Source organism: Geotrypetes seraphini, chromosome 19 (genome assembly GCF_902459505.1).
Source record: "Geotrypetes seraphini chromosome 19, aGeoSer1.1, whole genome shotgun sequence".
Lineage (NCBI taxonomy): Eukaryota > Metazoa > Chordata > Amphibia > Gymnophiona > Dermophiidae > Geotrypetes > Geotrypetes seraphini.
The window spans coordinates 23,113,348-23,136,490 of record NC_047102.1 but is presented as its reverse complement, the minus strand read 5'-3'; the positions used below and the strand labels follow the sequence as shown (position 1 = coordinate 23,136,490).

The following is a 23,143-nucleotide window of genomic DNA, read 5'->3' as shown; positions in this document are numbered from 1 at the left end:
TATTCTCTTTATTGTTGTATAGTTGTGAAGTCATCAATAAAAATTGTTGAAATTAATTAGTGTCCAATAAAGTTAATTACAAGGTGTTAATTGCCAGTTATCGGTGCTGATTAAGCCAGTTAATCGATTCTGCGTGCAAATGGGTTATACAGAATTTGAGGGCAAGGAAATACTTGAGTACCTGAATGTAAACCACTTAGGCTATAAGTGGTATATAAAAACTTTTTTTAAAAAAATTAGCGTGCCAGTATTTTACCAGCCAATTATCAGAACGGCCTTTTCTGAGCTTCCCAGCAGTCTCCGACTCAGCCATGCAAATGTAGTACAATGAGATCATTAATGTTAAAATGGTAATAAAATGGGCTCATCAATATTTAATGGATTACTCTGGGTGCTTCTCTATCATCGTCGGGTGATTTCCTAACCTCATTGTGCCACATTGGCTCAAGCACTGACAGGAAAGTAAGGCTTGACAGATCAGACACCGCCCCCCCCCACCACCTGCAAATTAAAAAAATGACCTCCAAATTGAAGGACGGCAGGAGGAATGCTCACTCCTTCCCACCACTGTCAAGGAGTAGCAACATTCCATGCTACTGAACCAGGGCAAGCAGTGGCTTCCCCATGTCTGTCTCAATAACAGACTATGGACTTTTCCTCCAGGAAATTGTCCAAACTTTTCTAAAAACCAGCTGCGCTATCCACTCTTATTACCACCTCTGGCAATGCGTTCCAGAGCTTAACTATTCTGAGTGAAAAAATATTTCCTCTTATTGGTTTTTAAAGTATTTTCCTATAACTTCATTGAGTGTCCCCTAGTCTTTGTAATTTTTTACGGAGTGAAAAATCGATCCACTTGTACCCGTTCTACTGCATTCAGGATTTTGTAGATTTCAACCATATCTCCTCTCAGCCGTCTCTTTTCCAAGCTGAAGTGCTCTAACCTTTTTAGTCTTTCCTCATATGAAAGGAGTTCCATCCCCTTTATCATCATGGTCACTCTTCTTTGAACCTTTTCTAGTGCCGCTCTTCTTGAGATAAGGAGACCAGAACTGAACGCAATACTCCAGGTAAAGTTGCACCAAGGAGCGATACAGAAGCATTATAACATTCTTAGTCTTGTTAACCAACCCTTTAAAAATAATTCCTAGCATCTTGGTTGCTTTTTTGGCTGCAGCCTCACATTGAGTGGAAGGTTTCATTGTATTGTCTACAGTGACACCCAGATCATTTTCTTGGGTGCTAACCCCCAAGGTGGACCCTAGTAGAGACTGACAGAAATCCTTGCCTTAGTATAGGGTGGAGTTTATAGGGATGAAGAGAGCTTGAGCATAAGTTGCAAGGTTAGAACAGCGCCAGGAATGGAATGATGTGGCAACATTCTACATAACTAAGGTGAAGAACTAAAGAAGGCTTACTTTCTGAGTCAAATTCAATCATCTTTAAATAGCTCCAGTAGGCTGGTTGCCATGGTTCAGTCATCAGCATTGCATGGCAAATGTAATTCTGTGCCTGGCCCTAGTTGCATGAGTTTTCAAGGTTCTTTTCAGTATAAGGTGGCTAGGGTGGTGGAAGAATTTGAGGAGGCTGATGAGCTTTTGAGCTGGAATGGGAATACTCGTTAGGGAAGAATGATCATAGAATTTTTGAAAAGGTTAAGGAGGGTTTGTGCAAAAGGAAGTGAAGACAAAAAAATACCAGGACCTAAATTGCACATATACTAATGCAAGGAGCCTAAGGAACAAAATGGGGGAATTAGAAGTCATGGCCAAAACTGAGACCATAGACATCATTGGGGTCTCCGAAACATGGTGGAATGAAGAAAACAAATGGGATACAGCACTGCCGGGGTACAAACTCTATCACCAGGACAGGTCAGGTCAGAAAGGAGGAGGAATAGCCCTATACATAAAAGAAAGCATACACTCGACCTGAGTGGACACAATAGCGACGACCAACAATTTGGAATCGCTATGGGTTAAAATACTGGGAAGGAAAGGGCCCGAGATAAAGATGGACCTGTACTATCGTCCACCTGGGCAAACCGAAGCTATCGATGAAGAAATGGAAGACGAGATGAAGTGAGAATGCAAAAGTGGTAACACGATTATTATGGGAGACTTCAACTATCCCGGGATAGACTGGAGTCTTGGAAGCTCAAAATGCGCTAGAGAGACTGAATTCCTGGAGGCTATACAGGATTGCTTCATGGATCAACTTGTTAGAGAACTGACGAGAGGGAATGCCACTCTGGATCTAATCCTAAATGGGCTAAGAGGACCTGTGAAGGAAGTCGAAATAGTGGGACCTTTGGGAAACAGCGATCACAATATGATCAAGTTCAAAGTTGAAGTAGGAATACCGAAGGGAAAGAGAACCTTAGCGACAACTTTTAACTTCAAAAAAGGAAACTACAAAGCGATGAGAGTAATGGTAAGGAAGAAACTTAGGAACACCTCAAAGAAATGGCAGACTGTAGAGCAAGCCTGGTCTTTATTCAAGGACAAGGTGATTGAGGCACAAAATCTACATATACCAAGATTCAGAAAAGGGTGCAAAAAGAATCGAGCAAAAGACCCGGCGTGGATAACCAAAGAAGTGAAGAGAGCGATAGGTGATAAGAAGAATTCATTCAGGAAATGGAAAAAGAGCAAAACTGAAGAGAACTGGAAAGAGCACAGGAAGCATCAAAAAGAATGTCACCGTGTGGTTAGAAAAGCCAAAAGAGAATATGAAGAAAGGCTAGCCAAGGAAGCACGAAATTTCAAACCGTTCTTCAGATATGTTAAAGAGAAGCAGCTGGCTAGGGAGGAGGTGAGACCGCTGGATGACGGAGAAAGAAGGGAGTGGTGAAGGAGGAGAAAGAAGTGGCTGAAAGACTAAACATTTTCTTTTCGTCTGTATTTACAAAAGAGGAAACATCCAACATACTGGAACCTGAGCAAATCTTCAAAGGAGTCCAAACAGATAAACTAACATCCATGGAAGTAAGCCTTGAAGACGTACGCAGGCAGTTAGAAAAATTAAAAACTGACAAATCGCCAGGCCCGGACGGAATCTACCCATGGGTTCTGAAAGAACTAAAGGAGGAAATAGCGGAACTACTACAGCAAGTTTGCAATCTATCCCTGAAAACAGGCGTGATCCCGGAGGATTGGAAGATAGCCAATGTAACATCTTTAAGAAGGGATCGAGAGGTGACCCAGGGAACTACAGACCAGTGAGTCTGACCTCGGTTCCGGGGAAAATGGCGGAAGCGCTGATAAAAGACAGCATCGATGAGCATTTTGAAAGAAATAAACTTCTAATCACAAGCCAATATGGTTTCTGCAAGGGGCGATCGTGCCTAACGAACTTAGAAACATAGAAAAATGACAGCAGAAAAGGGCCACAGCCCATCAAGTCTGCCCACTCTAATGACCCACCCCCCTGACTTTACCCCCCCCCTAGAGATCCTACATGCATATCCAATTTACTTTTAAAATCTGGCACGCTACTGGCCTCAATCACCTGCAATGGAAGATCATTCCAATGATCAACCACCCTTTCGGTGAAGAAATACTTCCTGGTGTTGCAATGAAATTTCCCGCCCCTGATTTTCAGCAGATGCCCTCTCGTGGCCGAGGGTCCTTTAAGAAAGTAGATATCATCTTCCACCTCGATACGGCCTGTGATATATTTAAACGTCTCAATCATGTCTCCTCTTCTCTACGTTCTTCGAGTGAGTATAGCTGCAATTTATTCAGCCTTTCCTCATACAGAAGATCCTTGAGCCCCGAGACCATCCTAGTGGCCATTCATTGAACCGACTCAACTCTTCGCACATCTTTTTGGTAATGTGGCCTCCAGAATTGTACACAATATTCCAGATGAGGTATCACTATGGATCTGTACAACGACATTATGACTTTGGGCTTCCGGCTGACAAAACTTCTGCGGATACAACCCATCATTTGTCTAGCCTTGGATGAAGCCTTCTCCACTTGATTGGCAGTTTTCATGTCTTCACTAATGATCACTCCCAAATCACGCTCTGCTTTAGTCCTCGCTAAGGTCTCACCATTTAGTGTGTAGGTTCTGCACGGATTTCTGCTGCCAAGGTGCATGACCTTACATTTTTTTTGCATTGAAGCTTAGCTGCCAAGTCGAGGACCAGTGTTCCAATAGAAGTAGGTCATGTGCCATACTGCCGGGTAAAGTGCTTTTACTTATTATGTTGCATAGTTTGGCGTCATCGGTGAACAATGTTATTTTGCCTTTAAGCGCTTGAGTCAGGTCTCCTATGAACATGTTGAAAAGGATCGGGCCCAAGACCAAGCCCTGTGGCACTCCACTGGCTACCTCCGACGTTTTGGAGAGGGTACCGTTTACCACCACCCTCTGAAGTCTACCGCTTAACCAATCATTGATCCATGCAGTAAATATTTCTCCTAATCCCATCGACTTCAACTTGTTCAATAACCTGCGGTGTGGGACGCTATCAAAAGCTTTACTGAAGTCCAAGTACACAATGTTCAGGGACTCCCCCACATCCAGCTTTCTTGTTACCCAGTCAAAGAAGTTAATTAGATTGGATTGGCAGTATAGGACAGGCAAGGCAAAGTAGCATTTCCAACTGCAGCTTCCCCCCCCCCCCTAGGGCCCAGGCTCCCCGCCAGCCAACACAGAGGTGCCGGATCATGAACAGGGAGGAGAGGGGGTGTGGGGGAGCATCACTCCCCCAGACGCTGAAACTAGATGACTCATTGCAGCCAGTTCATAGCACTGAACTTGCTGCGCTGAAATAAAAGTGTTGAATCAGCCTAGACCCCTGCGGTAAGCCCTTTTAAGCTGTGGTAAGCATGCATTAGAACTTTAAAGATGCTTTAAAGAATGAATGCAATATTCAGTAGGTTGCCAAATCAGTGGTGTAGTAAGGGGGGGAGGGGGCAGTCTAAGGCATGTCCTCAGTTCAGATAGCTAGCAAAGAAGCCAACCACGGGAAGGTGGGTGGGTTGCGAAAAAATCTGCCTGCTGTCTCTGGATAACACCTGTTACGGTAAGTAACAGGACAAGCAGGCAGCATATTCTCTACATGTGGGAGACCTCCAAGCTAACCAGAATGGGATGGAGGGAGAGTTGGCAATTTAGGAGAACAGATTTTGCAAAATGGACTGGCCAAAATGGTCATCACACCTGGAGAAAGTATCCAGAGAGTAATGTGAGGTAAACATATGAACCGAGGACCAAGTGGCAGCCTTACAGATTTCCTCAAGTGAAGTCGAGCGAAGGAAAGCAACAGACGCCGCCATCGCTCTGACCTTGTGGCCAGTGACTCGACCCGGGAGGGAGAGACCAGCCTGAGCGTAATAAAAAGAGATACAAGTGGCCAACCAGTTAGAAATGGTCCGCTTAGAAATAGAACGACCCAAGCAATTAGGATCGAAAGAGATGAACAGCTGGGGAGCAGTACAATGAGGAGCAGTGCGCTTCAAGTAGAAGGCCAGCGCACGCTTACAATCAAGAGAATGCAGAGCCACCTCTTCAGGCTGAGAATAGGGCTTTGGAAAAATCACAGGGAGAACAATGGATTGGTTGATGTGAAACTCAGAAACAAACTTAGGCAAGAACTTAGGATGGGTATGGAGCACCACCTTATCATGATGGAAGACAGTGAAAGGAGGATCCACTACCAAGGCTTGAAGCTCACTGACTCGACGGGCAGAAGTGAGAGCAATAAGAAACACAACCTTCCAAGTAAGATACTTCAAATGAGCCCGCACTAGCGGCTCGAACGGGGGTTTCATTAAGCGAGCAAGGACCACGTTAAGATCCCAAACCACAGGAGGAGGTTTAAGGGGCGGATGAATGTGGAAAAGACCTTTCATGAAGCGGGAAACCACAGGATGAACAGAGATAGGCTTCCCATCAATTGAACCGAGGAGGACTTGAGTCCAGCGCCAGACAAGTGTAACAGATAGTCAAGGACAGCAGATAAGGAGGCAGACAACGGCTCCTGCTGTCGAGTAGTACACCGGAAAGAGAAACGGGTCCACTTATGATGGTAACATTAGTGAGTGGACTCCTTCCGAGATGCCTCCAGGACATCCAGCACAGGCTGTGAGAACTGGAACGAGGGCATTAAGTCTCGAGTAACCAAGCCGTTAAGTGCAGAGGCTGAAGGTTGGGATGAAGCAGAGAACCTCAACTCTGCGTAAGCAGAGAAGGAAAAACAGGCAGAAGAAGAGGTTCCCTGGAACTCAGTTGCAACAGAAGGGAGAACCACGGCTGTCGGGGCCACCGAGGAGCTATCAGGATCATGGTGGCACTCGTGGACTTGAGCCTGACGAGAATCTTCAGAATCAGAGGGAATGAAGGGAACGCATACAGAAATAGGTTCGTCCAATCCAGCAGGAAAGCATCCGCCTCGAGTCTGAGTGGGGTGTAGACCCTGGAGCAGAACCGGGGCAACTTGTGATTGTGGGGGGACGCAAACAGATCAACGTCCGGAGTCTCCCAATGAGCAAATACCCGACACAGGGTCAAGGATGGACCATTCGTGAGGCTGCAGAAGACGACTCAACTTGTCTGCCAGACAATTGTGTTGGCCCTGAATTTAGACCGCTCGAAGGAATATGTTGCGGCGGATGGCTCAATCCCAGAGCCGCATTGCCTCCTGGCACAGGGACCGGGACCCCGTTCCCCCCTGTTTGTTGATATAATACATGGCGACCTTGGTTGTCCGTGCGGACCAGCACCACTCGGTTGCGAAGCAGGTGACAAAAAGCCTCCAGGGTGAGGAAAATCGCTCGAAGCTCCAGCAGATTGATGTGACAAAGTTGGTCGGCACTGGACCAAAGACCCTGAGTACGAAGACCGTCCAGATGAGCCCCCCAAGCGTAGGCCGACGAGTCCATAGTCAGGACCTGCTGCTGCGGAGAAGCATAAAACAGAACACCTCTGGAAAGATTGGAAGAGAGCATCTACCAACGGAGAGACTGCTTCAACAAAGGAGTCATGACAATGAGTCGAGAGACAGGGTCCCGATTCTGGTTCCATTGGGATGCTAGAGTCCATTGAGGAATACAGAGGTGAAGTCTTGGAAAAGGAGTCACGTGAACAGTGGAGGCCATGTGACCTAGGAGGACCATCATGAGCCGAGCCGGGGCCGAAGACAGATGGGCTACCCTCCGGCATAAGCGAACAAGGGCTTCCTGTCGAGGCCGAGACTGGGACGGACAGAGCTGAGATTTGGGGAAGTTCACCTTGAAACCGAGGCTCTGAAGGAGCAAGATGGTTTGATTTGTCGCTCGCAAAACTTCGTGGCAAGAAGACGCTTTGATCAACCAGTAGTTGAGGTAGGGAAACACCTGCAGGCTGCGGAGACACAGGGCCGCAGCAACCACCATGATACTGGAGATGGAGATCCCCCACCTGGAATCTCAGATACCGGCGAGAGGCCGGGTGTATCGGAATGTGCATGAACGCCTCCTTGAGGTCCAGTGAGCACAGCCAGTCCCCCTCATCCAAAATAGGAAGGGTGAGCATTCTGAACCGTTCCCTGACCAGAAACTTGTTCAGAGCGCGGAGGTCCAGGATTGGACGCAGATCTCCGCTTGGGTACCAGAAAGTACCGGGAATAAAATCCGGTGTTCCATTGGTCTGGGGAAGCCTCCTCGACTGCCCGAAGGTGAAGAAGGGCCTGAGCTTCCTGCATAAGGAGAGGTAGATGAGACCGAGCAGAAGGAAACTCTCTTGGAGGCAGGTCCGGGGGTACATGACTGAAGTGAAGGGAGTACCCCTCCCGGATGATAGAAAGCACCCAACTGTCGGTGGTAAGATTTTCCCACTGGGCATAGAAATGATGGAGACAACCCCCAATGGGGAGGGGGGAAGGCTCCATGAGGAAGGGAGCCCGAAGACTCGGACCGGAATTGTCAAAAAGATGGCCCAGTCTTCGCTGGAGCCGGCGGCTGGGCCTTAGTTTGACGTTGTTGCTTTTGTTGAGATCACTTCGGGGGAGGCCGAGAGAACGCAGGAGTAGATTTCTGTGGATAGTTCTGGAGAGGAATTTTGTATTGCCGAGCAGGAGGGGTCTTTGGTTTAAGTTTTGCCAACACACCTGAGGAGGAAAGAGGAGACTTACCCGAGGCCGGAGTAGCAGGAGGGGCCGAGGCCGGGGCCTTCGAGGCCGAAGCGCCCAATGAGGGCGCCGAGGCCGAGCTCGAGGCCTGTCCCGCAGGATCCATGGGGCCAAAGAGTTGGAGAATCTTGGCCACCCACCGATGAAGAGCCCACAGTTGCAAAGTCACACAACGGGGGCACGACTCAGTGCAGCTCTGCAACCAGGCACTCCACACACCAACGATGAGGGTCGGTGATGGAGATAAACTGGTTGCACTTAGTACAGTTTTTAAACCCAGAACGAAGCTGGAACATAAGAAAAAAGACGGCCGCAGCCCCGCAAGGCAAGCGGCCAGAGTAAGACCGGGAACCCGGTCAAAAAGGTACGAACCGAAAACAAACAAAAAGAAGAAAAAAAAACACAGATGCGAGCACAGCGACTCAAAAGAAACTAACCAAACAAGCCGCGGTGCAAGAGGGACAACGATATCGTGCGAAGCAAGGGAGCAGTGCTTCTGGCTCCGCGGAAAACAGAGAACTGAGGAGGACACGCAGAGCAGACGCATGCCCTAGACCGGGCAGGAGGGGCACACGTCTAGTCGAGATAACAACAAATCCCCCAATAGGAGAAGCCATTGCAGCAGACAGGATCTGGACCGAATTCCCTGCAGTAAACTGGACAGATATGAATCGACTCTACAAAAAATACAGTCAAGCATCATGCGACCTGAACCACTGCCCCTCATATCTGATAACTAACGCCACCCCCAAATTTAGGGCCAGCCTCATGCAATGGATCCAAATTACTCTCATTGAAGGTTAATTCCCGCAGCACCTAGGAGAAATCATAATCACTCCAATTGTGAAGGATCACAAAGGCCTAATAGATAACCCCGCTAACTATAGACCCATCGCCTCAATACCAATATATGTCAAAATTATAGAAGGACTTGCTGCCCAATACCTCACAAATTACCTGGAAGACCACAATCTTCTCCACCCCTCTCAATCGGGGTTCAGATCCAACCACAGCTCGGAGACCCTACTAGTAACCCTACTAGACACAGCCCGACAGCACCTCAGCAAAGGCAGAAGGATGCTGATAATTCAACTTGATCTATCCGCAGCATTCAATCTGGTTGACCACACCATCCTAGTAGACACTAGAAGCCATAGGGATTTATGGCAGGGTATATAACTGGTTCCAAGGATTCCTTAAAACCAGATCTTATAGAGTTAAATCAAACAATCTTAAATCAGATCCATGGTCCAACCCCTGCAGGGTACCTCAAGGATCACCACTCTCACCTACTCTCTTCAACCTCTTTTTATCCTCTCTGGGTTCCACCCTAGACAACCTAAATGTAACCTCTTTCAGCTACGCTGATTATATCACCATACTTCTACCCTTCGATTCTCCTGACCCCACTTCTACAGAAAAATTGGAAAAAACCCTACAAGCAGTGGAAAAATGGATGCAGACCACAAACTGAAACTGAACACGGACAAAACAAAATTTCTACTCCTCGAAAAGGATAAGAACCCCTCCACCACAGAACTAGAAATTAACTCCACCAAATACAACCCACCCTTAAACTCCTGGGAGTAACAATAGACAGATGCTGCACAATGCAAGCCCATATCAACAAGACCACCCAGAGAGCATTTCTAGCCATGCGCAATTTACATAAAATCAGAAAATTCTTCGATAAAGAGCAATATAGGCTCGTAGTCCAATCCCTAGTACTACTGGACTACTGCAACATCCTCTACCTGCCTTGCCCTGCATCAATGATAAAACAATTACAGACATTCTAAAACACTGCACTCAGACTGATCTACTCGCTAAGAAAATTTGACCATGTCACCACTGCCTACCTAGACTCACACTGGTTACCAATACAAGCGTGAATCCAATTCAAATTATACTGTCTATTATTCAAAGCAATAAATGGCTCAGCCCCCAATTACCTAAACAACCGCCTGAACCAAAATCTCGCCGCTAGACAAAGAAGATCTAAGACTCCATTTACCTACCCCCCACTCAAAGGCACCCTGCGTAAGAAGATGTTTGACAGTCTGCTAGCGAGGCAAACAGCGAAATTGGACCATGCCATCTCCAACCTGCTGATGACAACAAGCGATTTCAAATCTTTTCGCAAAGAAATCAAAACCCATCTATTCAAAAAATTTATATAGATGTCATAACTCCAACCTGGATTCCCCTCAGTGTGACTCCCCCATCCTCCCTTCTTCACCAGTTACCCTTCCCCTCAAAGACCAAGCTTGTCAACTGCTTCCCTAACTGCATATATACTGAAACTGCACTATATCCTATCTGTACAGCATCCCGAATTGTATATCCACTGGAATAGCCCAATCCTCCTTGCCGTATCCCATTCCCTAAACTATACTACACCATTCTTCTTGTAACTCCTCTGGAAATGTTCTTCTTCTTGTAACTCTTCTGGAAAAGTCCAGAAGTCTCTTTGTAATCATCCTGGAAATGTCCAGATGTCTCTTTTGTCTCAACTGCAAGGTTGAGGCGGAATAGAAATCCGTAATGTAATGTAATGTAATGTAATGAAGGTCTTCAAGCAAGTCTGCTTGCGAAAACATCCGCTAGGGGGCTCCGTCGATGACGTCACCCACATGTAGAGAATATGCTGCCTGCTTGTCCTGGAATAAAACGTTTTTTATCATTATACTTTTTAAATTGAATTTTCATGTTTTTATATGTCAGTGTATAATAAATTATCTCCAGAACATCTGTATCCACAATTTTTTGTTTTTGTTTACATCGGTGGATTGTTTTCACTGTGGATCATTGGGTCTCCCCATTTTTCTTTGTTGTCCTGATATCTTTTTTCCATAGTGGCAATGTCCTGGTGAAACCTTTTGCCATGTTCGTCACTGACTGCACCAAGTTTTGCGAGGAAGAAGTCCAAGTGTGAATGTAGAAAGTGCATCTTCAGTGATATGTTGCACTTCATGGTTTTGTATGCTCTAAGAAGTTTGTCAACCAGTTGAATATGGTTTGGTGCTTTGTAACTGCCAAGAAAATTCTCAAAGCCATCCTTGAATGCTTTCCAGGTGATTTTTTTCTGGCCCAACTAATAGATCTTCAAATCTCTCGTCACTGATGACATGTCTGATCTCTGAACTGACAAAAATGCCTTCCTTAATCTTGGCGTCAATTATTCCTGGAAACATTTGTCTTAGATAAAGAAAATTTTTGCCTTCCTTGTTTATCGCTTTTACGAAATTGTTCATCAGTCCAAGTTTTATGTGAAGAGGAGGTAAAAATATCTTTGTCGGGTCAACAAGTGGTTCATGTAACACATTTTTCTGTCCTGGAACCAAATTCTTATGGAGTGGCCAGTTCTTTTGAATGTAATGCAACTCCTTGGCACAATAGTCCCATTCACAAATAAAACAATAGTACTTGGTATATCCAAACTGCATTCCAAGTAACAGAGCTACTACTTTAAGATCACTGCAGATGTTCCAGTTGTACTTTGTGTACTGGATATGCTTTAAAAGCAGTTCCATGTTTTCATATGCTTTTATATAGCCTTTTCAGGCAGCATCCATCAAGCCCATATACAAGCATGCCCAGACTGCATTGTTAACATCCAATTATTGATGGCCAACTCATTAGCCGATTAATGTGAAAGGGAATAGACTAAGAAGTAACCTCAGAAAATACTTTTGTACAGAAGGGGTGATAAATGTGTGGAATGGCCTTTCAGTGGAGGTGGTAGATATGAAAATGTAACTGAATTCAAGAAAGTTTGGAACAATTACATTGGATTTCTAAAGGAGAGGAAGGGATAGTAGATGGCAGGGATAGTATGATTGGATAAGCCTTTATGATTCTATTTCTATATCTGAATTCACATAAGCTTGGGACAAGTACATTAGATCTCTAAGGGAGAGGAGGAGATAGTAGATGGCATGAATAGGCAGACTAGATAAGCCATAAGATCTTTATCAGCTCCATTTTTCTATGTTCATATGTTTAAGTTGCGCACGCGCATTTCAGAAGCATGCCAAAATTTGGGTGTCAAAATCTGGGCACCCTATATAGAATCCAGTGGTATAATAAGGGGGGATGGGGCAGGGGGACGGTCTGCCCCGGGCGCCATCTTGGTGGGTGCAAATACAGGATCACAAACTAAAAGTCCTATTATACACAAATAAACCCTAAGATGCCAGACTCTGCATTCAGTATACCACCAGAGAAATAGAAACAAATGTATTTCTTCCTGAACAGTGCAAAATATAGAAAGCAGATGTAAAGTCTCAAAACGGCGGTTTTGAAACTTTACATCTGCTTTCTATATTTTGCACTGTTCAGGAAGAAATACATTTGTTTCTATCATTAAATTGAAAATAAAATCATTTTTCCTACCTCTGTTGTCTGGCGATTTTATTTTTCTAACCATCTTTTCCCGGTCTCTGATAGAACCTCTTCCTGTTTGTGCTCTTAACTGTGTTTCCAGGGCTTTCTTATCCATTTGCTGGTTTTCTCTCCTTCTTCTATTTCTGCCCTACATCCATCTTTGGCATTAACTTTTAATATTCAACTTTCTTAAATTTTTCTGCTTCCTTCTCAAATCTATCTACTGTTCCAAGTCTTTTCTTCCCATCTATCCATGTGCACCATCTCCGCCCTCTTTCTTCTCCATTTTTCCCATCTTTTCTTAAACAGCATTTCTTGCATCTCTCATCTTTTCCCATCCCTGTGCACCATCTCCTCCCTCTCTCTCCCTTTTGGTGGTCTGACATCTTTTTCCTCTCCTTCTTCCCTTCCCTCCTCCCCTTTGTAGTCTCACATCTCCCATTTCTTCTCTGCTCCCTCAGTCTGACATTTATTTCTTTCTTTCCTTCCCTTTCTCCCTTCTTGTGGTCTGTTATTTCCTCTTCTTTCTTTCTCTTCCTGCCTCCTCCTCCTTCTTATCATGGTCTGGCATCTCTGTCCTCCCCTTCCCTCCCCCGGAGGTCTGGCATCTTTCCTTTTTTACATCTCTATCCGCATAGTCCAGCATTTCTCTAATGACTACTCCCCTTCCCCATGATCCTCCAGCAAACCCCACCCCCTCTGTGTTCTTCTCCTCCATGGGATCTGATAAGGTAGCTACTCTTGCACTCTTCGGACCTCCAGCATCATGAGTGAAGTAAACATGCTGCTTTCAGCGGCCCAGAAGCTTTCCCTCTTCTACTGCTTTGTGCCTAAGTGGGGCCAGGAAGCAGTAGCAGAGGGAAAGTTTGTTTACTTCATTCACACTGCCGGCAGCTCGAAGGATGAAAGAGCAGCTGCAGCAATGGCTCCCACCATCCCCAGATGCACCATCTCTCCTTTCCTCAACTACCCTTTCATCCAGCATCTCTCCCTCCTTCCCCACCACCCCAAGGTCCACCATCTCTCCCTTTCTCTTCCCAATTATCCTCCTACCCAGTATCTGTATCCCCCCTCCCTCCACACCACCCCTTGGGTCCAACTTCTCTTCCTTTCTTTCCCCTCCCTCCATCCCATTCTCCACCATCTCTCTCACTCTCCTCTGTTTCCAGACCTATTATTTCTTCCCCTTAACCTAACCTCCCTGAGTCCGGCATATACCCCTCTCTTTGGACCCTCTCCTTCCTTCCATGTACTTCTAATAGTTACACCAGGGGACCCCCTGAATGCCAGCATGTTTTCCCCTTCTCTCACCATTGTTTGGCGTCCCTCTCGGTCTCACTTTAAAAACTAATTACAGCCTGCAGAGGATCGCCAGTGTTGTAGCGATTCTAGCAGGCTACGATGGCCTTCCACTGCACGTTTCCTCTGCTGCGGTCCATCCCAGACCAAAACAGTACATTATATCAGAAGAGGGGCAGGACCGCGGCAGAGGGAACATGCAGTTGAGGCCGCCAGGGGGATGGCGGATGATGGTGGAGAGAAGAGAAAAACATGCCGGACTTTGGGGGGCCCCCTAAGGGTAACATGTCACGTGATGTTCCCAAAATATTGGGGGTGCTTGGGCACCCACAGCACTGGCACCTACGCATTCAGGTACTCTAAGTATTTCTCGCTATTCGCTCTAGCAGATCTTAAGCAGGAAAAACATGGCAATGAACAATGACCTAGAACTGAGAAAATGAAGAATATATGACCTTACATTCAGAGAAGACAAACATACATGATCTCCAAATCAAAATGAAGTTTAGCAGAGTGTGAAGAAAGAAAAGGTCACCACATACCATTCGACAGGAGCAAAAAGGAGTGTGCTTGTGCTGGGAAGCACCAAAAGCTCTGCTGGTTCCTCTGTTGACACCTGAATGTTTCCTGGTGTGTCTTTTATCCTCTTTCCAGCTTGGACGGCAGAGTCCTGGAATTATATGAGAAATCCTTAGTTCACACCACTTTTTATGATTTAGGGGTTAATATCAGATTTATGTTTATAAAGACTGAAAAAATGCAACTGAATCATCTGTAAGGGGGTAAGAAGCTGCCTAGATTTAGTGAAGAAGAATGCATATAAATGTAAATATTCTAGTCATTTACTCACATAATAACATACCCCCCCTCTACAAAACCACAGAAGCGTTTTTTAGCTCAGGCCGGTGTGCTGAATACTCTGCACTGCTCCTGATGCTCATAGGAACTCTCTAAGTGTCGGGAGCAGCACAGAGCATTCAGAGTGCCAGCCTGCATTAAAAACCACTTTTGTGGTTTTGCCAAAGGGGGCCATAGTAATTGATGGCAGATAAAGACCTGAATGGTCTATCCAGTTTGCCCCAAGTCACATTAATTTGTCTTTCTTTGGTATTTCTGAGACATAGACATAGCACTGTCCTTAGGTTTCCAACTACTGGAGTTTCTGTCATTTGCGGGACACAGACCGTAAAAAACTGCTCGGCACTGTCTTCACATTCCAAATTATTGGAGTTTCCGTTGAAGCTCTCTTCAACCCATCCTAAACCAAATTGCTATATACAGGACACAGCCCGGTCAAATCTGCCCAGTACCAACCATAATTCTTCACAGCCAGAGTTGTCATCTAAATATCACTCGACACATCAAACACACATGTGACCATTTAAGTTTTGTTTTTTATATACCATTATGTAATTTCCTAATGAGATCTTCTGTGTTCATGTTTATTTTTATGTTTATTTTCATTTGATGAATCGCTTATCCGTAGTTTACTAAGCGATTTACAATAAATACATGAACAATTTGAAACAAAAACAAATTCCTAAACTGACAAACACTTTAACATTATAAGACGATTAAAAGCATTTTGATGTACATGTTAATAAAATTGAGCGCTAAATAAAGACAAACACATAAACAGACAAATACAAAGACACATAATGATAAGAGGGGAAAAGTTACATAATAGGTATTTCAAGAAAGGAACATTCAAGGGAAAAAACACTAGGAGGGATGACTTAACTACAATAATAAGTATTTTGATTAAAGATTAAAAGCATCTTTAAAAAGAAAAGTTTTTAATTTATTTTTAAACAGACTAAGTTCCTTTTCATTTTTTATATATTGTGGTAGAGAGTTCCAAGTTTGGGGGGCTACAATTGAAAACATATCGTGACGTCTGGTACCCACTACTTTCAGGGAAGGGACTGCCAGTAACCCCTGAGTCATAGAACGAAGAGAACGTGATAAATTACGTGGAATAAGCATCTGGTTTATAAATGAGGGTTCGTTTGTGGATAGAGTTTTAAATACCAGCAATAAGATTTAAAATGTTATGCGGTGAGAGATAGGGAGCCAGTGCGACTCGATCATAAAGGGGGTTGCATGGTCAAATTTTTTGCCATTGTATAAAAGTTTAACTGCAGTGTTTTGAATTATTTGTAACCGTTTTTTTTCTTTTTGTGTAATGTTGATTAATAGTGCATTACAATAATCAAGTTTTGTAATTATCAATGAATGTATTAAAATATTTAAGGATTTAGAGTCAAGAAATTTAGAAATTGAACGGATCATTCGAAGTTTATAGAAGCAAGTTTTAACACCATTTTTGTCTCCACCACCTCCCTCGAGAGGGCATTCCAGGCATCAACCACCCTATCCATGAAAAAAAACAATTCTTGACATTACTCCTAAGTCTACCACTCCAGAACCTCAATTCATATTGTTCTCCGGATAAGTACTTTTAAATATCAGACTCTAAAATTTAAAAAATGCTTGTAGGCTTGGACCTTGCCAAAGAAATACAGGTCTCCCTCCATATTCACTGGTTTGGTATTCATGAATTTGTTTTTTTGCGAGCCTCCTGCCTCCTGTACCCCTCCACACCTTACCTTAAAGCCCTGTTGATCTAGAGGTGAAGCAAGGCAGGAGTGATCTTCTTACATTTCTGCCCCATGAAAGCTACAATCCAAAATAGCTGCCACAAGTTCCTGCAACAATCTCATGAGTTCATGCGGTCTTCTGAGACTGCTATGGAAACTTGTGGCAGACATTTTGGATTGCAGCTATCACGGGGCAACAGCATAGGAAGAGTGCTGCTGCCACACCAAGCCTTTAAGGTACATTATGGAGGGGTTCAGAGGGTTGGAGGGGACAGGACTTAGGTTTGGGGGAGCCCCTAAAGTTATTTGCGAATACATAGTATTTGCAATGGGGCTGTGCTCCTAACCCCCACAAATATGGAGGTGGGGGGGGGATGTACAGTGCTACACAAGATGTATTTAATTGCAGCTTTATCAGAAAATTATTTATTGAATGGAGATTGTTCAGTGCAGAAAAACAAATGTGCTATTATTTTGCATAAAACTGTGCAAATAAAACATACGGTATCATGTCTCCAACTGGTTGCCAACTGAAATTTTTAATAAGCTGCTGATAGAGGGGCCCTTTTACCAAACAGTGGTAACAAAGGGCCTTAGTGTGCCCTTACGCGGTTCATTCTCATGTGCTAAGCCATTTTTACTACTGGAGCAAAATGACCGATTTTTCTATTTTCCTTATTAATGGCCATGTGCTAATTTTGCCATTAGTGTATGAGCCCTATTATCAACCATTATTTAGGTTGTAAGGCCTCAATTCCATAAACAGCACCTAAAGCACAGGTGATGAGGAACATGGCACATAATGCATGTCAATTATGAGTTAGGCGCTGTTATAGAATCGTGCCTAATGGTGCCTAAATCGGACTTAGGAGCCAGTAGATGCCCTAACCTTAAGTGCACCATATTTATGTCAGGGTTTTCTTGGCGTAAATACCAGTGCCTACAAATGTAAGGAAGTTCTTCACCAAGAGAGTGGTGGAAAGCTGGAATGCTCTTCCTGAAGCTGTTATAAGGGAAAACACCCTCCAGGGATTCAAGACAAAGTTAGACAAATTCCTGCTAAACCAGACTGTACGCAGGTAGGGCTAGTCCCTGGTCTTTGACCTAGGGGCCGCCGTGTGAGCAGACTGCTGGGCACAATGGACCACTGGTCTGACCCAGCAGCGGCAATTCTTATGTTCTTATCCAATCTTAATCAAGCCCACTTTCTGGTAGGCGCCTTAGACTAGGTGCCTAGCTGAAAGTGGTAGGCGCCTACCGAGTTAGATGCCTACCACCCAATTAATTTTAAGCCAATTATTGAGCCAATTAAGCTTGTTATCGGTGCAGATTAAGCTCATTAAATAATTAACCCCCCCTTTTACAAAGCCGTTAGGTTTTTTTATCACCGACCATGGCAGTATTAGCTCCAACGCTCTTAGGAATTCTATGAGCATTGGAGCTAATACCACCATAGCCTACAATAAAAATGCCTAACGTGGCTTCATAAAAGGGGGGGGGGGTAAGTTAGGCACCTAGGTTGGCTAAGTGTGCCATCTAAGTTCATAACTTTAGGTGTCTTTTATAGAATCTGGGCCTAAAAGTAGAGACACGGTGGCTGATACCCATGGCTAGCTGTAACCAGCCAAAACGGTGACAAAAAAATAGTCACCGCGAGTATAGGGATAAGGCCATTCACCGCCCCGTGGAGCGATGAATGGCCTTGTCTCCGCAGTTAAGGGAGTGAGCACAGACAGTGAACAAGCGCACGGTCCGGCAGCCCCCTCTCTCCCGCCGTCCATCCGTCTGGGCATCTCCCTCCCTCCCATCCCCTTAGCTTCCCTTCATGGCAATTTCTACAGGTTATGTGTTCTATTGCAGCCGGAGCCTTGAAATCGCGTTGCGTGTGACTGCTGGAAAGGTCTCCTCTGATGCAACTTCCTGTTTCCGGTTGCATCAGAGGAAATTTTTCCAACAGCCACATGCGATGCGATTTCAAAGCTCCAGCTGCAATAGAACGCATAGCCTTATAGAAATCGCCACGAAGGGAAGGGAGGGAGGGAGGTGCACGCACAGCTGGTGGGAGGGAGCTGCTGGACCGCGCGAAGGATGCTGGGGGTGGGGGGTGGAGAGGAGAGGAGAAGAGGCTGAAGTAGCCTGAAGAGAACTGGGGAAGAGAGAGAAGGGAGAAGACGCTGGGAAATGGGGAAGAGAGTGGGGAGAAGACTCTGGGAAAGAGGCTAGATTAAGAATATTTGTCTCGCTATCACATTCTTCCCTTTTGACTTTTCCCTATCAATCTCCCCTGCTTTTTCTCTCTACCTCCCCACCCCCTCCCCAGCTCCCTTTCCCAATCCCATCCATTTTGGTGAATTCCTTCTACTTAAAGAACAATCTTCTTCTCTCTCTGTTTGCAGGGGTGGGGCAGTGACAGGGACCGAGCTTGCGGGGACAGGACGGTGATAGGGACCAAGCTCACGGGGATGAGACGGTGACGGGGACCAAGCCTACGGGGATGGGACGGTGACAGGGGCGAGCTGGGGACAGGGCAGAGATGGGGACAAATTTTTTCCCTGCGTCATTCTCTACCTAAAAGTCCACATGCTAAGTATACACTAATCAGTTAGTGTACAGCAGTGTAGTTGTGTTCAAGTTTCAAATTTAATAAATTCTTTGATTTGATCGCAAAATCATATTTCGATGCGATTTACAACAAATAACAAATCGAATAAAAATAATAATTAATCCACATACATCACATAAAATACTACTAGACATTAATACATTAGGGAAAAGGGCAGTATAAAATACAATATAAACAGTAAATAAAATTGGGTATAGGTTTAATATACACAGGATGGGAAACAAGTACCCACATATTTCAAAGAACAGATTCCACCTATTTCAGTGAACCTCCACATCCTGCCCTCAAGTATATTGAAAAGCATCTTTAAAAAGCCAGCCCTTTAGAAGACTTTTACATTTATTCAGTAATTTTTCCTCTCTTAGGTTAATTGGAAGTAAGTTCCAGATTTGGGGGGCCGAAACAGAAAAAATCATGTCTCTCCGGGAGTAGATCACTTTTAAAGAGGGAACTATTAATAGGGCTTTCTCCTCTGATCTTAACGATTTAAATGGGGAGTAAGGTATTAAATATCTTTCTAGGAATGTCGGGCTTTATTTATGAGTATTTTATGAGTAAGTAAGGCTATCTTATAGGAGATTCTATGAATTACTGGCAGCCAGTGTTTCTCCTTTATTTTTATTGCAGTATTTTGAATGATCTGGATTCTGCGTATTTCTTTTAAAGATGCTCCTTTATATAGAGCATTGCAGTAATCAATTTTTGATATTACCAGTGAATGTATTAAAATATTTAACACAGATTCATCAAGAAAAGCTGATAGTGATCTAATCATTCTTAGCCTATAGAAACAGGCTTTTACTAATGTGCTAATTTGTTCATGGTAATTCAATTTTTGATCTAACACAACTCCTAGAATTTTCACTTTTGCAACTATTTTAAGAATTGTTTTGTTCATAATAATATCTGTACCTAGTTCTAGCCCCTCTCTACAGGGAAAAAGTATGATTTTAGTTTTAAGTGTATTGAGTGCTAGCTTATTATCCTGTAGCCACCGAGTAATTTTTGAGAGTTTGTCATTAATTTCAGTGATGTCCCCGGCTACATTCGTGTCTAAAGGATATAGAAGTTGTACGTCATCAGCGTAGGCAAAAGGTATCAGTCCTATTGATTGACTAAGAGTTAATAGGGGTGCCAGAAATACATTGAATAACAATGGTGACAAGATTGATCCCTGAGGAATCCCAAAGTGACTTGATTTTATATTTGCTGTAGAGTCATTAAATATCACTTTTGAGGTTCTTTCCTTAAAGTATGACTGAAACCATTGCAAAACAATGTCTGCTATTCCTAAAGATTCTAGTCTGCTTAATAGTAGGTGGTGATCAAGTGTCAAATGATGATGATAAGTCTAGAGAAATAAGGAGAACAGACTTATGTTGATCCCAAAAATATAGGATTGAGGATGTCAGTCCTATTAGGGAATGCTCCGTTGAGTAATGTTGTCGGAAGCCAGTTTGATGTGGTGTAACGCTCCTGTTTTATCAAAAAATTCAGACAGCTGATTGAAGACTATCTTTTCTGTCATTTTTGCTATAAATGGTATTTTAGCAATAGGACGATAGTTACATGGGTCATCTAAATTCCCCTTTGTGTCTTTCAGTATTGGGTGAATAGTGGAGTTTTTCCAGCTTTTTGGTATAATCCCTTTTTCTAAAGAGGTTGAAATTAATTGGTGAATGTATATACCGAATATGTTGAAAAAAATTTTCAGAATGTGTGGGGGGAGTAAATCCTCTTTATTTCCTTTTAGATTTAATGAGTTAACTAAGTTTCGCAGCTCTTGTATTGATGGTATAGCGAAGTGGGAGCATTTTGAGGTTGGAATACAGTAGCCAGAATCTATCTGCTCCGTCTCAAAATCTTGATTATTCGTGAATGTTTGTCTTATTTTCTGAATTTTTTCTATAAAAAGTTTGCTAAATCTTGGGCTGAGTACACTCTTTGCTCCTTGAGATGAATGGGATTTGAAAGAGGTTAGCGATTTTAGGATATTAAATAAGGCTGCGGAGTTATTAGCTATTTTAAATAGGGTTTCGCAATAAGTTTTCTTTGCTTCATTAATTTTATTTTTATAGTATTGTGCTTGACTTTGATATCTTAATTGGTTGGTCAGAGTTTTGTTCTTACGCCATTTTCTTTCTGACGAGCGTAGCTGTTTTTTAATATAAAATAATTCATTATACCCACTCTCCTCCCCTTACTCACCCCCAACACTATAAAATAGATTTTAGTATGGGGATAGCACGCACACATCCCAAAATTACTGCACTAAGTCATTTTTTGCTACAGTAAGCACACATTATAGCTTACCATAGCCTTGCAAAATAAAATACCACTTATGGACATGTTTTGCCTCGGCCAGAAAATGGTCAGTTTTCCAATTTAATGGCCAAGCACTCATTTTGAAATTAGCACTTGGCCATTAACAAAAATTAGCACGTGAGACCTTACTGCCAGTTGCATATTAAGGGGGGCAGGTGGAGGCAGACCAACTCGGCCACTGTCTTAGCAGAAGCACTGGTGCTTCTCCCCACTTGGTCCCCCTGGTATACCTCTTTAAATGTTCACCGGCACAAACAGCATCATCCACCTGCTGCTCGCACCAACCTCGGCTCCCTTCTGACATCACTTCCAGGTCACAAGATTAGGACGTGAGGTCAGAAGGGAGCCAAAGCTGGCGCAAGCAACAGATGGAAAATGCTGCTCGCACCAGCGAACATTTCAAGAGGTACGTGAAGAGGGTGCTGAATCAGCAGAGAAGAGTGGGGGGAGCTCAAGTTGCAGAGAAGAGTGTGTGTGGGGGGGGAGGAGGCGCTCAAGCAGTGAGGAAGACCAGAAGGCACATAGTGCTGTCATGCTGGGCGCCAACCTCCCCAGTTATGCCAGTGTTTACTGCCACCTATTTTGTAAGCAGTATGAGCTTACATGGTGATCCAGTGCTAATTAGTTCATGCACGGCAATGTAACTGCGCTAAATAGCACAGAAAACCCATTCTCCACCCCCCAGACTTGTTCCCCCAGTTAAATCAAAATATTTTTAGTACATGGGTCGCATGTGTACCTCAGCACATCTCATGGTATGCCGTTTTAAGCTGCAGTAAGAATGCATTAGTGTTTAACACAGCTTCGTAAAAGGTAGGGTTACCAGACTTCTGGGAAAACCTGGACATGTCTTCTTTTTAGAAGACTGTTCCTGGATGGACTTTCCAAAACCTGGCAGTTTGTCCGGGTTTTGGAAAGCCCTGACAAGCTCTGGCCACATCTGGAGGGCCTCTGAGCATGTGTGGATGACGTCACACACATCTGTGCATGCTCCAGGCCCTCCAGACGCATCCGGAGCTTGTTGGGGAAGACAAGAGGAGGCTTTGTGGGGGCGGAACGGGACTGGAGCAGAACAGGGTGGGGCCATAGGTCCGGTGTTTTACTGCTCAAAATATGGTAACCCCAGTAAAAGGGCTCTTTGATTTCTTTGTTGATAATATTCAAAGGAGAGGCATAAAAAGCAGCTTAACTGGCATTTTCTGAAATGCAAAAATATGACCTTTCAACCATTACAAAAAAAAATAAAAAAAAAATGTTTATGAGTCTTGCCATGTTCCTCATATAAACCAGACACAGCCCCCCCAAATTTTCTTTCACACGCCTCGTTAAGCCTCCTACTCATAATACATTTTAGTTTGGCAGCAGGCAGACCTGCTTTACAGCAGCTGCTCAACTTGTGAAACAAAAAGTCAGCTAGTCTGGAGTGCTCAGAGGGCACCCCCCCCCTCATTTCTGATACCTGCAGTGCATTAGTCCATAAAGCAGAAGTTACATAAAAACTTGAATACGAATACCCTAGAGAGGACAGGAGGGACAGGGGAGATAGGATACAGGCATTTGAATTCTTGAAAGATAGTAAAGACAAAGCAACCTTTTCCAAACACAGAAGACATGAAATAATAATAATAATAACTTTATTTTTGTATACCGCAATACCACAAGCGGTTCAGAGCAGTTTACAGAGGAAGAGACTGTATACAGACAGCGATGTTACAGAAAAAGTCTTTCAAATTACAATAGCATGTCAAAATTTATCTGGAAGCATTTCAAAGATACAAGACAGGAAAA

At 44.0% G+C, this 23,143-nt stretch overlaps 1 protein-coding gene across 5 annotated transcripts in view; it reads right to left on the bottom strand.

Moving 5' to 3' along the window:
- PTPN5 (protein tyrosine phosphatase non-receptor type 5) overlaps window positions 1-23,143 on the bottom strand; it is a 268,730-nt gene that overhangs the window by 170,224 nt on the left and 75,363 nt on the right. For 2 of the 5 annotated variants that reach the window (XM_033928824.1, XM_033928825.1), the window contains exon 2: window positions 14,350-14,477. In XM_033928824.1, coding sequence (XP_033784715.1) covers window positions 14,350-14,477 — 128 coding nt within the window. Of the gene's footprint in view, window positions 1-14,349; window positions 14,478-23,143 lie in introns of those variants that run through there. The other 3 variants (XM_033928829.1, XM_033928827.1, XM_033928826.1) reach the window with 2 other exon arrangements.